Genomic DNA, 19,938 nt, shown 5'->3' on the forward strand with positions numbered 1-19,938 from the left:
AGAAGGCAGCAGAGGCCAGGCAGCAGCATGAGGCCGTGGCAGGAGTGGGAAGCTCCAAATCCATTCCTCCAGCCCTCAGGAAGACCAGCAGCCAAGCCAGAAGCAAGCCTTCCCTCTTCCCCCAACTCCACCAGGGGCACAGAAGGCAGCAGAGGCCAGGCAGCAGCATGAGGCCGTGGCAGGAGTGGGAAGCTCCAAATCCATTCCTCCAGCCCTCAGGAAGACCAGCAGCCAAGCCAGAAGCAAGCCTTTCCTCTTCCCCCAATTCCTCCAGGGACACAGAAGGCAGCAGAGGCCAGGCAGCAGGAGGAAGGCGTGGCAGGAGAAGGATACCATCATGCCTTTCCAAGCTGTGCCACTCAGACATTGGGTGTGGACATTTCCCCATTTGGGGCAGGACAATCCCACCGTTTCCACCCAGGCTTAAATTGTCCCATCCAGGTCGAGCTGCCTTTGCCAGGTTCAAGTGACGGGACGTAGCTCTGCACCAATAGGGAAGACGAGGGGAGCACTAGCACCCAAACCCGGGTCTGGATTGAACTCTGGGGCTTCAACTGTCAGAGTCCAGCCGGGTGCTTTGAGCTCTGGCTGGATTCAAACCTCAGCTTACCCAAAGAAGGAAGGAACGAAGAGGAGGAAGGGGTGGAAGGAAGGAAGGAAGAGAGAACTATATCTCCCAGCAGCCCCTGCCCACTATGCCCTTCCATCCTGCCACTGCTGGTCAGTAGGCTGGCGCTTCGGGGAGCCCAGCCAACTGACCAGCAGTGGCAGGATGGAAGGGCATGGTGGGCAGGGGCTGCTGGGGGATATAGTTCTCTCTTCTTTCCTTCCTTCCTTCCACCCCTTCCTCCTCTTTCCTCTCCCTCTTTCCACTCCCTCTTTCCTCTCCCTCTTTCCTTTTCCTCTTTCCTCTCCCTCTTTCCTTTTCCTCTTTCCTCTCCCTCTTTCCTTCCCTTCATCTCCTTCTTCCTCTTCCCACTTCTTTCTCCTCTTTTCTCTCCTTTCTCTTCCTTCCTCTTCTTCCTCCTCTTGCTTTCCTTCCTCCTCTTTTCTCTTCTCCTTCATCATCTTCTTCCTTCCTTTCTTTTTTAAAAATATATTTGTTATTAAATTTTTAAAAAGTAATAATATATAAAATTTAAACACGCACATACAATTCATTTTCTTTCATAACAAACCAGAGAGAAATCTAATGATAGGTCTAAACCATATCAACTCTTCCTTCTTTTTACTTGAGATTTCCTGCCTTCTAGTATTAAATGAGGTCTCCAGACATTATTAACAGTGAAATATATTACTTACAATCTAAAAGTAAACATACTCCATTTTCAAGAAGTATCTACAATCACGTACATGATTGTAAAGTCCATCTATTTCTGGTTGCTTTAAAGTATAGTAGCTATTTTACAAATATTTTTATCACTCCAGTCCAAAAGTAAAGTCTTTTCCTCATTCTGTTTTTAAAATTTTTATCAAAGGCTCCCATTGCTTTTCAGACGTAGTCATTGAATTCTTCTTTAATAAATGTCTTAATTCATCAGTTTCTATAACATCATACAATTTTATCAACCAGTCCTTTACATTAGGTATTGTCTTCATTTTCCATTTCTGAGTGTAAACCATTCTGCCAGCTGAAATCATATAAAATAGTAGTTTCCCATATTTTTGTTCTAATTTATCATCTGAGATAATATTAAGTAAATACATTTTGGGTTTTTTTCTGTCTTTTCTTCTAATATAATTTGTATTAACTTATGTATTTCATTCCTTCTTTCCCTCTTTTTTCTTTCCTTCCTTCATTACATCCCCCTTCCTTCCTTCCTTCCTTCCTTCCTTCCTTCCCTCCCTCCTTCCCCCATACCTCCTTCCTTCACTCCTTCCCCCATACCTCCTTCCTTCCCTTCTTCCCCTTCCCCTCCTTCCTTCCCTTCTTTCCTTTTCCCCCTTCCCCTCTCCCTCCCTCTCTTCCCATGAAAGAGGAGGGCTCCCAATAATCCAGAATTAGATTCTGGGAGCCAGAGGTAGAGAATGATGATCGGTCTCTTGGTGCCTGAGACTGGCATGCCATCCTCCTCTCTGTCCAGGAGGCAGCTCCAGTCTCAGGGGGAAATCTCCTTTTCCCCTTCCTTCCTTCCTTCCTTCCTTCCGCCCGCCCGCCCGCCCACCTGCCATCTGCAGCAGAGAATGGGAGGGTGATGATGAACCAGCTCCCTGTTGATCAGCCCAGCAGCAGACCAAAGAGGCAAAACCAGCAGCAGAGAGTCCAAAAAGCCTGGCGAAAGACAGTTCTAGTATGGTTATTTTATAATAAAAAATGGTTATGTTAAATAGTAATGTGTGTGTTCGTTCACTTTGCTGTTTTTTTTCTTCAGACCTTCTGACCTCCCAGTTTCTCAGCTGCTTTTAATAATGTACCAGTTTCTCTTTCCCTTTTCCCCTTCATCCTCAGCTTCCTTCCATTGCAAACTCTCCAATTATCCCAGTTAATCCTTTCCCTTCCCACTGTCTTGAATTATCTGTATTCCTGCATGGCTGAAGAGAGTTGTCCTATATCGCCCTTAGTAGTAACTTTCAGCTTCAGTTAGTACAAAACAAGGCAGCCAGATTGGTCACTGGTGTTTCCAGGTTTGACCATGTAACACCTATTCTGAAAGATCTGCACTGGCTGCCTATTTGCTTCCGAGCACCATACAAGGTGTTGGTTATTACCCATAAAGCCCTACATGGCTCGGGCCCGAGTTAATTGAGGGACTGTATCTCCCCATATAATCCGCCCCACACACTCAGGACAACCGGGAAGAACTTGCTAGAAATTCCATCATCTAAAAGTGCTACTACATCCCAGAGGGCCTTCTCAGTGGCGGCCCCACAAATCTGGAACAATCTTCCCGAGGAACTCCTCCCTATCACCCCCCTAAAAACAATGGGGTTGGTATTTATTATTATAATTATTATTATAACTGTGGGTCCTTGTTATCTGCTGGGGTTTAGTTCTAGGATCCCCGTGGATAGCAAAATCCATGGATGCTCAAGTCCAGTTAAATACAATGGGGTTGATATTATTATTATTATTATTATTATTATTATTATTATTATTATTATTACTGTGGGTCCTTATTATCTGCTGGGGTTTAGTTCCAGGATCCCCCATGCAAAATCCATGGATGCTCAAGTCCAATTAAATACAATGGGGTTGGCATGTATGTATGTATGAATGATTATTATTATTATTATTATTATTATTATTACTGTGGGTCCTTGTTACCTGCTGGGGTTTGATTCCAGGATCCCCTATGGATAGCAAAATCTGTGGATCCTCAAGTCCCGTTAAATACAATGGCATACTGAAATGGTGTCCCTTATATAAAATGGCAAAATGAGCATTTGCTATTTGGAATTTATATTTTTTGGACTCTTTTCAATCCATGGATACTTGAATCCGTGGATAAAAAAAAATCCGTGGATATTGAGGGCTGACCGTATTAGTGTTTTTAGCTTGCATTTTGCATTTTGAAGGCCCTACATTTCACGGTGCCTGTCCTCCTTTCTGTTTACAATATCTGGTGACTTGGGTACCATGGCCTTCCTAACAGATTTCTTCTCATATATTAAGCACTGGTGATCAGATGTTAGGATTTTGATCTCATAAAACATCCAATGCCGCTGTGATCCTCGGGAGGAACTACTCTGGATCCCACCACCTTCACACTTAATCAGAATGAGGGACAGGGCCTTCTCTATGGCTGCTCCCAGTTTCTAAGAATATGGCTGCAATCTGGCATGGGACTTGGGTCTTTGTAATGGTACTTACATGTGTGGAGAACATAATTAAGTACTTTTGCAATATCCGTCTTCACCTCAGGGGCTACTGTGACATTACAACATGGAGACAACCGCTGTGCAATAGTTGACGGTGGAGTGACTCATGCACCATGGACCCAATGTGCAACAGGCACTGATGGGCATTGAGGCAATCCTGATGGTCATCCAGACGCCGGCTAGGAGGTGCCAGAATGCAAAAGGAATGCCTAATGTGGATTCTCAGTCTTGCTGCTATTTAATTATTGCCTTATTGTAATCCTAAAATCATGGAGTTGGAGGAAACATCAAGGACCATCCAATCTAACCGCGTTCTGCCATGCAGGAAAACACTATCCAAGCCCTCCCTGAGACAGATGGCAATCCAGCCTCTGTCTCAAGACCTCCAAAGAAGGAGACTACACCACTCTCCAAGGCAGCAGCATATTCCACTGTCAAACAGCTCTTACTGTCAGGAACTGCCTCCTAATGTTGAGCTAGAACCTCTTTTCCTGTAACTTGCAAGCTTGCTCCCTCCTCAATATGACATCCCTTCAAATATTTAAACAGGGCTATCATATCACCTCTTCATTGTCTCTTCTCTAGGCTAAACCCCCAGCTCCCTAAGTCTTTCGTCATAGGGCTTCATGGTTTCAAGACCCTTCACCATTTTAGTCGCTGTCCTTTGGACACCGTTCCAGCTTCTCAACATGCTTTTTGAATTGTGGGGCCCAGACCTGGACACAGGATTATTCCAGGTGAAGCCTGACCAAAGCAGAATAGGCTGGAATACAGTCGGCCCTCCTTATCCATGGATTTTTATCCACAGATTTAAACAGCAAACCTTGATTTTCCATTTTATATAAGGGACACAATTTTGCTATGCCATTTTGTTCAGTGGGGCTTGAGCATCCACGGACTTTGTTATCCGCAGGGGATCCTGGAACCAACCCCCAGTGGATAATAAGGGCCCACTGTACTATCATTTGCCTCAGTCTAGATACTACATTTCTTTTGATGCAGCCAAGAATTGCATTGGCTTTCTTAGCTGAAGCATCACACTGACGGTCTACTAAGACTCCTGGGAGGCAAGGGTTCAAATCCTGCCTCGGCCATGAAAACCCAGTGGGTGACCCTGGGCAAGGCACACTCTCTAAGTCTCAGAGAATAGCCATGGCAAAGACACCCCCCCCCCCCAAGAAAGATGCCAAGGATGCCCCCTTATAAGTTGGAAACAACTTCAAAGCACTTGGTCTAAAATTGGATGGAACCACAATAGAGGCGCAAAGAGGCCCCTGGCCATGTGCCGAATGCGAGGGAGGGGTGAACAACCTCTGCCTGACATCTGAAGTGCCTTCATCCATTTCAGCTTCCAGATCAGACCAGCCGTTTAAGAGCCCCAGCGGCTCTGTCCGGGCGGAATCCCTCTTTGGGAACTGAGCTGACAATGGGAAATGCCCTCACAACAGCAATTCCATTTCAAGTACAGGCTGCTGCCACACTGCAGAATCAACGCAGCCTGACACCGCTTTAACTGCCACGGCTCCCTCCTATGGAAATCCTGGGATGCCCAGTTTGCTGTGGCACCAAAGCCATCTCACAAAAACTACACATCTCAGGCTTTCTGTAGCGTTGAGCCACGGTACTTGAAGCAGCGTCAAACTGCATTCATTTCCACAGTGTAGATACAGCCCGCGTTTCCAGTGTAGGTTTAACTTTGGGTGCGTCTGCACTGTAGAAATAATGCAGCTTGACAGTGCCGTGGCTCCATCTGATAGAAATCCTGGGATGTGCAGTAGTTTGCTGTGGCACCAGAACTCTCTGAGAGAGAAGGCTAAAATATCATAGAAAACTGCAACTCCCAGGATTCCATAGGATGGAGGCTCAGCTGGTATGAAACTGATCTAATAATGGGATGTTGTGTGATGTAGACACAGCGTTATGGAGTGCTCTGCTTCAAAGTCTGGAGGAAGGATGCTTTTGCTAATCCCGCAAATCCCGATAAATGGCAAGGGGCTCCCATCTTGTGACCCTGATGGACACAGAGAAAGAGAGTTTCCCATGTTCTCTGCCTCAGATCAGCCCCTCCTAACCAATCGCCTGACCCAGGAGAAAGGCAGGCTAGAAATACCGTAAACACATACAAATAAAAATAAGTTGGTTTGTTTTGGAAAATCCATGGAGAAGGAGGGGGAACTGATTTTATCAACACAATAAAATAGATGTTACGGTCTTATGCTGCAAGACCAGATATCCACATCGTGGTCATAGTGGCCTCATGCAATTGGACTTTAGGAAAGCTCCTCCTGCCAAATTCTCTCTTTCAGTCTCAAAGGTGCTGCGAGACTCTGATTTGACAGAGTAACAAGGGCATATGTATTTGAGTCAACCATGACAGCTCAACAGAACCATGAGGTCATATGAACTCACAATCAGCTACATGGCTCAAAAGGTTCCAGAATGCATCCACTTGGGCATTTGGCTTTGAGAACTCAACATGGCTGGATCCAGTCTGCTTCCTCTCCTGGTTCTGCCGTTGTTGGTCTTCAGCGTGAGAGGTCAAGAAGCCAACACTGTAGAAGAAGAATCTTTCTGTCTACAGATCTGCCATGGGGCCCTCGAGTCTTTTTGTGGATGTGGATTTCGGTGTTCGTGGATGTAGGTGGCTAAGCAATGGGGGAGTAGAAGACAGCAGAGGCCAGGCAGCAGCAGAAGGGCGTGGCAGGAGTGGGAAGCTTCAAAAGCCACTCCTCCAGCCCTCAGGAAGACCAGCAGCCAAGCCAGAAGCAAGCCTTCCCTCTTCCCCCAACTCCACCAGGGGCAAAGAAGGCAGCAGAAGCCAGCAAAAGCAGGAGAGCATGGAAGGAGTGGGAAGCTTCAAAAGCCACTCGTCCAGCCCTCAGGAAGAACAGCAGCCAAGCCAGAAGCAAGCCTTCCCTCTTCCCCCAACTCCAACAGGGGCACAGAAGAAAAGAGAGGCCAGGCAGAAGCAGGAGGGTGTGGCAGGAGTGGGAAGCTTCAAAAGCCACTCGTCCACCCCTCAGGAAGAACAGCAGCCAAGCCAGAAGCAAGCCTTCCCTCTTCCCCCAACTCCAACAGGGGCACAGAAGAAAAGAGAGGCCAGGCAGAAGCAGGAGGGTGTGGCAGGAGTGGGAAGCTTCAAAAGCCACTCGTCCACCCCTCAGGAAGAACAGCAGCCAAGCCAGAAGCAAGCCTTCCCTCTTCCTTCAACTCCACCAGGGTCAAAGAAGGCAGCAGAGGCCAGAAGAAACGGGAGGGCATGGCAGGAGTGGAACGCTTCAAAAGCTGCTCCTACAACCTTCTGGAAGTCCAGTAGCAAAGCCAGAAGCAAGCCTTCCCTCTTCCCCCAACTCCACCAGGGGCACCGAAGGCAGCAGACGCCGGGCAGCAGCAGGAAAGCATGGCAGGAGTGGGAAGCTTCAAAAGCCAGTCCTCCCGCCCTCAGGAAGACTAGCAGCCAAGCCAGAAGCAAGCCTTCCCTCTTCCCCCAACTCCACCAGGGGCAAAGAAGGCAGCTGAGGCCAAGCAGCAGCAGGAGGGCAGGGCAGGAGTGGTAAGCGTCAAAAGTCACTCCTCCAGCCTTCAGGAAGACCAGCAGCGAAGCCAGAAGCAAGCCTTCCCTCTTCCCCCAACTCCACCAGGTTCAAAGAAGGCAGCAGAGGCCAGGCAGAAGAAGGAGGGTATGGCAGGAGTAGCAAGCTTCAAAAGCCACTCCTCGAGCCTTCAGGAAGACCAGCAGCGAAGCCAGAAGCAAGCCTTCCCTCAACTCCCCCAGGGGCACAGAAGGCAGCAAAGGCCAGGCAGCAGCAAGAGGGCGTGGCAGGAGTGGGAAGCTTCAAAAGCCAGTCCTCCAGCCTTCAGGAAGACCAGCAGCCAAGCCAGAAGCAAGCCTTCCTTATTCCCCCAACTCCACCAGGGGAAAAGAAGGCAGCAGAGGCCAAGCAACAGCAGGAGGGCATGGCAGGAGTGGTAAACTTCAAAAGTCACTCCTCCAGCCCTTAGGAACACCAGCAGCCAAGCCAGGAACAAGCCTTTCCTCTTCCCCCAACTCCACCAGGTTCAAAGAAGGCAGCAGAGTCCAGACAGAAGAAGGAAGGCATGGCAGGAGTGGTAAGGTTCAAAAGCCACTCCTCCAGCCTTCAGGAAGACCAGGAGCCAAGCCAGAAGCAAGCCTTCCCTCTTCCTCCAATTCCACCAGGGTCAAAGAAGGCAGCAGAGGCCACCAGAAGCAGGAAGGCATGGCAGGAGCGGTACGCTTCAAAAGCAGCTCCTCCAGCCTTCTGGAAGACCAGCATCCAAGCCAGAAGCAAGCCTTCCCTCTTCCCCCAAGTCCGCCAGGGGCAAAGAAGGCAGCAGAGGCCAGGCAACAGCAGGAGGGCGTGGCAGGAGTGGGAAGCTTCAAAGGCCACTCTTCCAGCCCTCAGGAAGATGAGCAGCCAGCCCGAAGCAAGCCTTCCCTCAACTCCACCAGGTTCAAAGAAGGCAGCAGAGGCCAGGCATAAGAAGGAGGGCGTGGCAGGAGTGCTAAGCTTCAAAAGCCAATCCTCCAGCCCTCAGGAAGACCAGCAGCCAAGCCGGAAACAAGCCTTCCCTCTTCTCCCATCTCCACCAGGGGTACAGAAGGCAGCAGAGGCCAGGCAGCAGCACGAGGGTGTGGCATGAGTGGAAAGCTTCAAAAGCCACTCCTCCAGCCCTCAGGAAGACCAGCAGCCAAGCCAGAAGCAAGTCTTCCCTCTTCCCCCAACTCCACCAGGGGCATAGAAGGCAGCAGAGGCCAGGCAGCAGCAGGAGAGCATGGAAGGAGTGGAAAGCTTCAAAAGCCACTCTTCCAGCCCTCAGGAAGATGAGCAGCCAAGCCAGAAGCAAGCCTTCCCTCTTCCCCCGTATCCACCTAGGGCAAAGAAAGCAGCCGAGGACAGGAATGTGTAAGAGGGAATGCCAGGAATGGTAAGTTTAGAAGCCACACCTCCAGCCCTCAGGAAGACCAGCAAACAAGCAAGTAGCATGCCTTCCCTCTTCCCCCAACTCCACCAGGGGCACAGAAGGCAGCAGAGGCCAGGCAGCAGCAGGAGGGCATGGCAGGAGTGGGAAGCTTTAAAAAACACTCCTCCAGCCCTCAGGAAGACCAGCAGCCAAGCCAGAAGCAAGCCTTCCCTCTTCCCCCAACTCCACCAGGGGCACAGAAGACAGCAGAGGACAAGCAGCAGCAGGAAGGTGTGACAGGAGTGGGAAGCATTAAAAGACACTCCTCCATCCCTCAGGAAGACCAGCAGCCAAGCCAGAAGCAAGCCTTCCCTCTTCCCTCAACTCCACCAGGGAGACAGAAGGCAACAGAGGACAGGCAGCAGCAGGAGGGCATGGCAGGAGTGGGAAGCTTTAAAAAACACTCCTCCAGCCCTCAGGAAGACCAGCAGCCAAGCCAGAAGCAAGCCTTCCCTCTTCCCCCAACTCCACCAGGGGCACTGAAGACAGCAGAGGACAGGCGGCAGCAGGAGGGCATGGCAGCAGTAGTTAGCTTCAAAAGCCACTCTTCCAACCCTCAGGAAGACCAGCAGCCAAGCCAGAAGCAAACCTTCCCTCTTCCCCCAACTCCACCAGGGGCAAGAAAGGCAACAGAGGCCAGGCAGCAGCAGGAGGGCATGGCAGGAGAAAGATGCCATCATGCCTTTCCAAGCTGTGCCACTCAGACGTTGGGTGTGTACATTTCCCCATTTGGGGCAGGACAATCCCACTGGTTCCACCCAGGCTTAAATTGTCCCATCCAGGTCGGGCTGCCTTTGCCGGGTTCAAGTGACGGGACGCAGCTCTGCGCCAATGGGGAAGACAAGGGGAGCAGTAGCACCCAAACCCGGGTCTAGATTGAACTCTGGGGTTTCAACTGTCAGAGTCCAGCCGGGTGCTTTGAGTTCTGGCTGGATTCAAACCTCGGCTTAACCAAAGAAGGAAGTAATGAAGAGGAGGAAGGGGTGGAAGGAAGGAAGGGAGAACTATATCTCCCAGCAGCCCCTGCCCACTATGCCCTTCCATCCTGCCACTGCTGGTCAGTAGGCTGGCGCTTCGGGGAGCCCACCAACTGACCAGCAGTGGCAGGATGGAAGGGCATGGTGGGCAGGGGCTGCCGGGGGATATAGTTCTCTCTTCTTTCCTTCCTTCCTTCCACCCCTTCCTCCTCTTTCCTCTCCCTCTTTCCTCTCCCTCTTTCCTCTCCCTCTTTCCTCTCCCTCTTTCCTTTCCCTCTTTCCTCTCCCTCTTTCCTTTTCCTCTTTCCTCTCCCTCTTTCCTTCCCTTCATCTCCTTCCTCCTCTTTCCTCTTCTTTCTCCTCTTTTCTCTCCTTCCTCTTCCTTCCTCTTCCTCCTCCTCTTGCTTTCCTTCCTCCTCTTTCCTCTTCTCCTTCATCATCTTCTTCCTCCCTTTCTTTTTAAAAAATATATTCGTTATTAAATTTTTAAAAAGAAATAATATATAAAATTTAAACACGCACATACAATTCATTTTCTTTCATAACAAACCAGAGAGAAATCTAATGATAGGTCTAAACCATATCAACTCTTCCTTCTTTTTACTTGAGATCTCCTGCCTTCTAATATTAAATGAGGTTTCCAAACATTATTAACAGTGAAATATATTACTTACAATCTAAAAGTAAACATACTCCATTTTCAAGAAGTATCTACAATCGCATACCTGATTGTAAAGTCCATCTATTTGTGGTTGCTTTAACGTATAGTAACTATTTTACAAATATTTTTATCACTCCAGTCCAAAAGTAAAGTCTTTTCCTCATTCTGTTTTTAAAATTTTTATCAAAGGCTCCCATTGCTTTTCAGACGTATTCATTGAATTCTTCTTTAATAAATGTCTTAATTCATCAGTTTCTATAACATCATACAATTTTATCAACCAGTCCATTACATTAGGTATTGTCTTCATTTTCCATTTCTGAGTGTAAACCATTCTGCCAGCTGAAATCATATAAAATAGTAGTTTCTCATATTTTCTAATTTATCATCTGAGATAATATTAAGTAAATACAAACTCTATATTTTGACCCAAATTTTGCGCCCATTTCACCATCTGGGTTTTGAGTTGTTCATTCTCTAATTCAATTTTTAATAACGTTTTATAAAAAATGTTGATTCTATGATTATCTTCCGATTGAACAATTTTTTTTCTTATTCCATATCCGCTTCGCCAATTGCTAAAGTCTTAACAACCATTATAAACCTTTCCCTACTCAGTCTATAAGTAAACCAGGTACAGCTAAGACCTTCTGATATCAATTGCTTTGTGGCTTTATTTGTATGCCTTTTGCCTTTTTGATAAATCAGATCTTCCTATCTAACCCATTTTTCTGGGCTTAGCTGGACCCAGTTAAAAAACGCTTCCTTTATGGATGCCCATTTCAGAAGGACTGAACAACATTTAGGGTTAATATTCAACCAATACTCTTAATTACTTCTTAGAATTTAATTTAGTATAAAATAAATATCTATACCATCCAAAAAGAAGTTCTAGTCCTTTCCTTCCTGCCTTCCTTTCTACCTCCCTCCCTCCTTCCTTCCCTCCCTTCCCTTCTTTTCCTTCTTTGCTTCCTTCACTCCTTCTTTCCTTTATTCCTCCCCCCCTTCCCTCTTTCCTTTCTTTCTTTCTTTCTTTCTTTCTTTCTTTCGTTCGTTCGTTCGTTCATTCATTCATTCATTCCATCTTTCTTTTTCCCTTCCTTCCTTAATTTCCTCCCTTCCTCTGTCCCTTCCCTTTCGTTCTTCTTTCCTTTCATCACTTCCTCCCTTCTCTGTTTCCTTTCTTTCTTTCATGCCTTCCTTCCTTCTTTCTTTATTTCCTTTGTCCTTCCTTCCTTCCTTTTCATCCCCTCCTTCCGTTTTTCTTTCTTTCTTTCATTCCCTCTGTCCTTCCTTCCTTCCTTCTTTCCCTCTTTTTTCTTTCCTTTCCTACATCCATTTTCCTTCCTTCCTTCCCTCCTTCCCACTTCCCCTCCTTCCTTCACTCCTTCCCCCTTCCACTCTTTCCTTCCTTTCTTCCCCTTCCCTCATTCCTTCCCTTCTTCCCCTTCCCCTTCCCCTCTCTCTCCCTCCCTTCCCTTAAAAGAGGGCTCCCAATAATCCAGAAGGCAGCAGAGGCCAGGCAGCAGCATGAGGCCGTGGCAGGGGTAGGAAGCTTCAAAAGCCGTTCCACCAGCCCTCAAGGAGACCAGCAGCCAAGACAGAAGCAAGCCTTCCCTCTTCCCTCAACTCCACCAGGGGCACAGAAGGCAGCAGAGGACAGGCAGCAGCATGGGGCCATGGCAGGAGTGGGAAGCTTCAAAAGCCACTCCTCCAGCCCTCGGGAAGACCAGCAGCCAAGCCAGAAGCAAGCCTTCCCTCTTCCCCCAATTCCACCAGGGGCACAGAAGGCAGCAGAGGCCAGGCAGCAGCATGAGGCCGTGGCAGGAGTGGGAAGCTCCAAATCCATTCCTCCAGCCCTCAGGAAGACCAGCAACCAAGCCAGAAGCAAGCCTTCCCTCTTCCCCCAACTCCACCAGGGGCACAGAAGGCAGCAGAGGCCAGGCAGCAGCATGAGGCCGTGGCAGGAGTGGGAAGCTCCAAATCCATTCCTCCAGCCCTCAGGAAGACCAGCAGCCAAGCCAGAAGCAAGCCTTCCCTCTTCCCCCAACTCCACCAGGGGCACAGAAGGCAGCAGAGGCCAGGCAGCAGCATGAGGCCGTGGCAGGAGTGGGAAGCTCCAAATCCATTCCTCCAGCCCTCAGGAAGACCAGCAACCAAGCCAGAAGCAAGCCTTCCCTCTTCCCCCAACTCCACCAGGGGCACAGAAGGCAGCAGAGGCCAGGCAGCAGCATGAGGCCGTGGCAGGAGTGAGAAGCTCCAAATCCATTCCTCCAGCCCTCAGGAAGACCAGCAACCAAGCCAGAAGCAAGCCTTCCCTCTTCCCCCAACTCCACCAGGGGCACAGAAGGCAGCAGAGGCCAGGCAGCAGCATGAGGCCGTGGCAGGAGTGAGAAGCTCCAAATCCATTCCTCCAGCCCTCAGGAAGACCAGCAGCCAAGCCAGAAGCAAGCCTTCCCTCTTCCCCCAACTTCACCAGGGGCACAGAAGGCAGCAGAGGCCAGGCAGCAGCATGAGGCCGTGGCAGGAGTGGGAAGCTCCAAATCCATTCCTCCAGCCCTCAGGAAGACCAGCAGCCAAGCCAGAAGCAAGCCTTCCCTCTTCCCCCAACTCCACCAGGGGCACAGAAGGCAGCAGAGGCCAGGCAGCAGCATGAGGCCGTGGCAGGAGTGGGAAGCTCCAAATCCATTCCTCCAGCCCTCAGGAAGACCAGCAGCCAAGCCAGAAGCAAGCCTTCCCTCTTCCCCCAACTTCACCAGGGGCACAGAAGGCAGCAGAGGCCAGGCAGCAGCATGAGGCCGTGGCAGGAGTGGGAAGCTCCAAATCCATTCCTCCAGCCCTCAGGAAGACCAGCAGCCAAGCCAGAAGCAAGCCTTCCCTCTTCCCCCAACTCCACCAGGGGCACAGAAGGCAGCAGAGGCCAGGCAGCAGCATGAGGCCGTGGCAGGAGTGGGAAGCTCCAAATCCATTCCTCCAGCCCTCAGGAAGACCAGCAGCCAAGCCAGAAGCAAGCCTTTCCTCTTCCCCCAATTCCTCCAGGGACACAGAAGGCAGCAGAGGCCAGGCAGCAGGAGGAAGGCGTGGCAGGAGAAGGATACCATCATGCCTTTCCAAGCTGTGCCACTCAGACATTGGGTGTGGACATTTCCCCATTTGGGGCAGGACAATCCCACCGTTTCCACCCAGGCTTAAATTGTCCCATCCAGGTCGAGCTGCCTTTGCCAGGTTCAAGTGACGGGACGTAGCTCTGCACCAATAGGGAAGACGAGGGGAGCACTAGCACCCAAACCCGGGTCTGGATTGAACTCTGGGGCTTCAACTGTCAGAGTCCAGCCGGGTGCTTTGAGCTCTGGCTGGATTCAAACCTCAGCTTACCCAAAGAAGGAAGGAACGAAGAGGAGGAAGGGGTGGAAGGAAGGAAGGAAGAGAGAACTATATCTCCCAGCAGCCCCTGCCCACTATGCCCTTCCATCCTGCCACTGCTGGTCAGTAGGCTGGCGCTTCGGGGAGCCCAGCCAACTGACCAGCAGTGGCAGGATGGAAGGGCATGGTGGGCAGGGGCTGCTGGGGGATATAGTTCTCTCTTCTTTCCTTCCTTCCTTCCTTCCACCCCTTCCTCCTCTTTCCTCTCCCTCTTTCCACTCCCTCTTTCCTCTCCCTCTTTCCTTTTCCTCTTTCCTCTCCCTCTTTCCTTTTCCTCTTTCCTCTCCCTCTTTCCTTCCCTTCATCTCCTTCTTCCTCTTCCCACTTCTTTCTCCTCTTTTCTCTCCTTTCTCTTCCTTCCTCTTCTTCCTCCTCTTGCTTTCCTTCCTCCTCTTTTCTCTTCTCCTTCATCATCTTCTTCCTTCCTTTCTTTTTTAAAAATATATTTGTTATTAAATTTTTAAAAAGTAATAATATATAAAATTTAAACACGCACATACAATTCATTTTCTTTCATAACAAACCAGAGAGAAATCTAATGATAGGTCTAAACCATATCAACTCTTCCTTCTTTTTACTTGAGATTTCCTGCCTTCTAGTATTAAATGAGGTCTCCAGACATTATTAACAGTGAAATATATTACTTACAATCTAAAAGTAAACATACTCCATTTTCAAGAAGTATCTACAATCACGTACATGATTGTAAAGTCCATCTATTTCTGGTTGCTTTAAAGTATAGTAGCTATTTTACAAATATTTTTATCACTCCAGTCCAAAAGTAAAGTCTTTTCCTCATTCTGTTTTTAAAATTTTTATCAAAGGCTCCCATTGCTTTTCAGACGTAGTCATTGAATTCTTCTTTAATAAATGTCTTAATTCATCAGTTTCTATAACATCATACAATTTTATCAACCAGTCCTTTACATTAGGTATTGTCTTCATTTTCCATTTCTGAGTGTAAACCATTCTGCCAGCTGAAATCATATAAAATAGTAGTTTCCCATATTTTTGTTCTAATTTATCATCTGAGATAATATTAAGTAAATACATTTTGGGTTTTTTTCTGTCTTTTCTTCTAATATAATTTGTATTAACTTATGTATTTCATTCCTTCTTTCCCTCTTTTTTCTTTCCTTCCTTCATTACATCCCCCTTCCTTCCTTCCTTCCTTCCTTCCTTCCTTCCCTCCCTCCTTCCCCCATACCTCCTTCCTTCACTCCTTCCCCCGTACCTCCTTCCTTCCCTTCTTCCCCTTCCCCTCCTTCCTTCCCTTCTTTCCTTTTCCCCCTTCCCCTCTCCCTCCCTCTCTTCCCATGAAAGAGGAGGGCTCCCAATAATCCAGAATTAGATTCTGGGAGCCAGAGGTAGAGAATGATGATCGGTCTCTTGGTGCCTGAGACTGGCATGCCATCCTCCTCTCTGTCCAGGAGGCAGCTCCAGTCTCAGGGGGAAATCTCCTTTTCCCCTTCCTTCCTTCCTTCCTTCCTTCCGCCCGCCCGCCCGCCCACCTGCCATCTGCAGCAGAGAATGGGAGGGTGATGATGAACCAGCTCCCTGTTGATCAGCCCAGCAGCAGACCAAAGAGGCAAAACCAGCAGCAGAGAGTCCAAAAAGCCTGGCGAAAGACAGTTCTAGTATGGTTATTTTATAATAAAAAATGGTTATGTTAAATAGTAATGTGTGTGTTCGTTCACTTTGCTGTTTTTTTTCTTCAGACCTTCTGACCTCCCAGTTTCTCAGCTGCTTTTAATAATGTACCAGTTTCTCTTTCCCTTTTCCCCTTCATCCTCAGCTTCCTTCCATTGCAAACTCTCCAATTATCCCAGTTAATCCTTTCCCTTCCCACTGTCTTGAATTATCTGTATTCCTGCATGGCTGAAGAGAGTTGTCCTATATCGCCCTTAGTAGTAACTTTCAGCTTCAGTTAGTACAAAACAAGGCAGCCAGATTGGTCACTGGTGTTTCCAGGTTTGACCATGTAACACCTATTCTGAAAGATCTGCACTGGCTGCCTATTTGCTTCCGAGCACCATACAAGGTGTTGGTTATTACCCATAAAGCCCTACATGGCTCGGGCCCGAGTTAATTGAGGGACTGTATCTCCCCATATAATCCGCCCCACACACTCAGGACAACCGGGAAGAACTTGCTAGAAATTCCATCATCTAAAAGTGCTACTACATCCCAGAGGGCCTTCTCAGTGGCGGCCCCACAAATCTGGAACAATCTTCCCGAGGAACTCCTCCCTATCACCCCCCTAAAAACAATGGGGTTGGTATTTATTATTATAATTATTATTATAACTGTGGGTCCTTGTTATCTGCTGGGGTTTAGTTCTAGGATCCCCGTGGATAGCAAAATCCATGGATGCTCAAGTCCAGTTAAATACAATGGGGTTGATATTATTATTATTATTATTATTATTATTATTACTGTGGGTCCTTATTATCTGCTGGGGTTTAGTTCCAGGATCCCCCATGCAAAATCCATGGATGCTCAAGTCCAATTAAATACAATGGGGTTGGCATGTATGTATGTATGAATGATTATTATTATTATTGTTATTATTATTATTACTGTGGGTCCTTGTTACCTGCTGGGGTTTGATTCCAGGATCCCCTATGGATAGCAAAATCCATGGATGCTCAAGTCCAATTAAATACAATGGGGTTGGCATGTATGTATGTATGAATGATTATTATTATTATTGTTATTATTACTGTGGGTCCTTGTTACCTGCTGGGGTTTGATTCCAGGATCCCCTATGGATAGCAAAATCTGTGGATCCTCAAGTCCCGTTAAATACAATGGCATACTGAAATGGTGTCCCTTATATAAAATGGCAAAATGAGCATTTGCTATTTGGAATTTATATTTTTTGGACTCTTTTCAATCCATGGATACTTGACTCAGGCTTGCATCCTTCCGAGGTCGCTAAAATGAGTACCCAGACTGATGGGGGCAAATTAGCTTACTTGCTAATTAGCTTACTTGCTGTTCACCGCTATGATCTTTGGAATAGCGGTATATAAATAAAACATATTATATTATTATATGACTCACAGGGGTAGTAAATTCAAACAATCCATCAAACAGTGATGCAGAGTTTCATCCCAGGTCTGTTCAGGTCCGTTTGCATCAGTTATTCACACTAATGATGATGTGGAGCTTTAGGGGGAAAAAACTCAGAGGTAAACCCAATATTGATTATCTGGATAAAGAGGGGGTTTTGGTAGCCCCAGCCCAACTTAATCTAATATGTTCAGGATTTGAGTGAACAATGGAGATTCAACTCAGATTCCTCCTGGATTATGTTCACAGTGTGACTAACCCCCATGTTTTTTGAAAAAGATCCGCATCATCAGTAGTGTGAATAATCTTTTTTTCTAACAGCCTTGTTTACCAGAGGTTGGATGGCCATCAGTCGGGAGTGCTTTGTTCACGTCTTCCTGCATGGCAGGGGGTTGGACTAGATGCTATAATGGCCCTTGAGGTCTCTTCCAGCTCTATGCTTCTATGAGATTTGTTCATAATAGGTTTGCCATGGCCCTCCCCCGAGGCTGAGAGAGTGTGACTTGTCCAAGGTCACCCACTGAATCCAAGGCCAAGGGAGGAACTGAACCCTGGTCTCCAGAGTCATAGGCCAACAATCACACCACTATGGCATTCAAAAAGCATGTAGAGAAATCAGGGCTGACTTCCCACTCTGTAGGCGTGCTTGCCTTCAACTGGCTGCGACTGGCATCGAAGTATTAGGATGGTGCGGCTCAGCTGCAAGCTTTGTTTTACTTCTCCTGTGGCTGGCAGACTATTTTTAAAACGCCACAGTGTCCTGTAGTCTTTGGCAGGAAGGATTAACCAATTGCCCATCGAGAAGGATGTTGATCATTTTGGTGAACGCTTATTTCCAGTAATAGATTCCTGAGACTTAAAGTATAAAAGGGCAATCACAAAACTGCCCCGTGCATCGAGGGCACTGTGCCCCAGTCGTTCTGATCCTACCTCTCGGGCAGATACCACATGGTGCATTTGGGGGACACTTGCTCCTCTAAGAGGGAACTCTCATTTGGTGTCCCCTCAGGGAGCTATTTTGTCCCCCACTTTGTTTAACATTTACATGAAACCGCTGGGAGAGATAATCCGGAGACACCGGGCGCGGTATTATCAGTATGCTGATGACACCCAAATATATTTCTCTGTGCCCCCGACTGATTCATTGACTAAGGATGGGGTCTTTCCTCGGAACACCTGCCTGGAGTCAGTAATGGGCTGGATGAGGGAAAACAAACTCAGTTTGAATCCAGAGAAAACAGAAGTACTAGTGATAGGTTCCCCAGGCCCAAGGAAGGAAGTTTATCCACCTGTCCTGAATGGGGTCACACTTCCCCTGAAGGATGAAGTTCGCAGTCTAGGAGTACTTTTGGACTCTGCAGTTGACATCTCAAGTAGATGCGATGGTCAGAAGTGCTTGCTATCAACTTCGGTTGATACGCCAGCTGCGACCCTACCTGGGCCAAAGGGACCTTGAAACTGTGGTGCATGCTCTGGTAACCTCTCGCTTAGATTTCTGTAATGCGCTCTACATGGGGCAGCCCTTGTACCAAGCCTGGAAGCTTCAGTTAGTACAAAACATGGCAGCCAGATTGGTCACTGATGTTTCCAGGCCAAGACCCCAAGCTACTCCAGAGCCTACTTGCAGGGATTCTTACAGAGAAAAACTAGACTACCTCAATCTTTTCTAACAAGTCTTGTGCCCTTAGTTTATGTCTGTTTAGGATCAGTCAACAATGATTGGTTATGCACTCATTGTTCAGGGATCCCCATGCTAACTTGCTTCCAAAATTAAAACTATGCAAGACTGAATTCAGCCTACTGACTACAAGAATCAAGATAGTTAAAGCTCTTCTAAGAAAGCCAATAACACCGTCTTCCATATCTAAAATATTAATAAAGCCATATTCTTACCCGATAGCTCTCCTAGCAAAACTATGAGGCAAAAGCACAGCATGTTCTGTCTTTTCCTTAGAATGTGGCTAGTCAAGATCAAACAGGCTCTGATCTTTCCCTCAGCCAACTCCAACGCCATTGATCACTTTTCTCCTTATCATGCAGTACAAATGACAAATCAAACAAATGTCCTGCTGTAGCTAGGGGTGTTTCTAAAACACCAGCCTGTTTACTCTCTCATGATACAACCCTTCATGGAGTTATTGACACTCTTACAACAATATGAAGATTTGTTTCTTTATGTAAGCAGGTATCCAGAGGTGATTATCCAAAAGCTGCTGGCTTTTAGGGATATTAATCCTTTTTTTTGTTGTGTGTCTTCAAGTCATGTGGGTTTCATGGCCAAGCTGGAAATCTAAGTCTTGTCTCTAGAGTTATTGTCCAACACTCACCCCACTATGCCATGCACTCCTCCCCCCCTCTGCTTTGTCCCTGAAATGGTGAGATGTTTCCTGCAATTCAAATATAGTTCTTACCTTTGCAAGAATTATTTTTGCATAAATTATGCAAAATCCACAGACTAAATAAAGAGAGCTGCTGCTTTGTTGTATGGGTTTTTAAAAATCAGAAGCATCAGGCGGGTTGTCTGCATCCTTCCAATCAACTAACCAGTTCTTTGGTGCATGTTGTATGTGTATAAGTCTGTGGCACGCAAAGGGGAAAGATGCTACTTGTGCTAGTTTTGTGTAGAGACATTTTGGTTCAAATTCAGGAAGCCTCAAGTTCACATTGGAAACAAGAAATCGTGTGAGGTTTAAGGAATTAAAATCATCCTCATTCTTCCCTTCCTGCCCCTGTTCTCCATCTGGAGAATGGATAACAATTTGTTCAGTCTCATGAGAATGAAGGATATGAGAAAACACTCCTGAAGAGGTAGCCTTGTACCAGGTCAGGCCATCTACCAGGTCAGGCCATCTATAGTAACTCAGTATTGTCTACACTGACCTGCAACACCTTCCTAGGGTTTCAGGTGACAGTTTTTTTCCCAGTCCTGGTTGAACATGCTAGGGACTGAACCTGGCACCATGCAAAATATAAGCTCTGCCACTCTTTTTGCCAGTGACA

General features: G+C 47.5%; 1 protein-coding gene across 1 annotated transcript in view; it reads right to left on the minus strand.

The window, feature by feature from the left end:
- LOC149312396 (cadherin-related family member 3-like) overlaps window positions 1–18,919 on the minus strand; it is a 62,675-nt gene extending 43,756 nt beyond the window's left edge. Inside the window, exon 1 of the mRNA XM_089527202.1 lies at window positions 18,832–18,919. Within this exon, the coding sequence (XP_089383328.1) occupies window positions 18,832–18,874 (43 nt within the window). The 5' untranslated portion in view covers window positions 18,875–18,919. The remainder of the gene's footprint in view (window positions 1–18,831) is intronic.
- Window positions 18,920–19,938: the final 1,019 nt, after the last annotated feature.

Source organism: Sceloporus occidentalis, unplaced genomic scaffold, assembly GCF_023333645.1.
Source record: "Sceloporus occidentalis isolate IW3139 unplaced genomic scaffold, rSceOcc1.0.p SCAF_5, whole genome shotgun sequence".
NCBI lineage: Eukaryota > Metazoa > Chordata > Lepidosauria > Squamata > Phrynosomatidae > Sceloporus > Sceloporus occidentalis.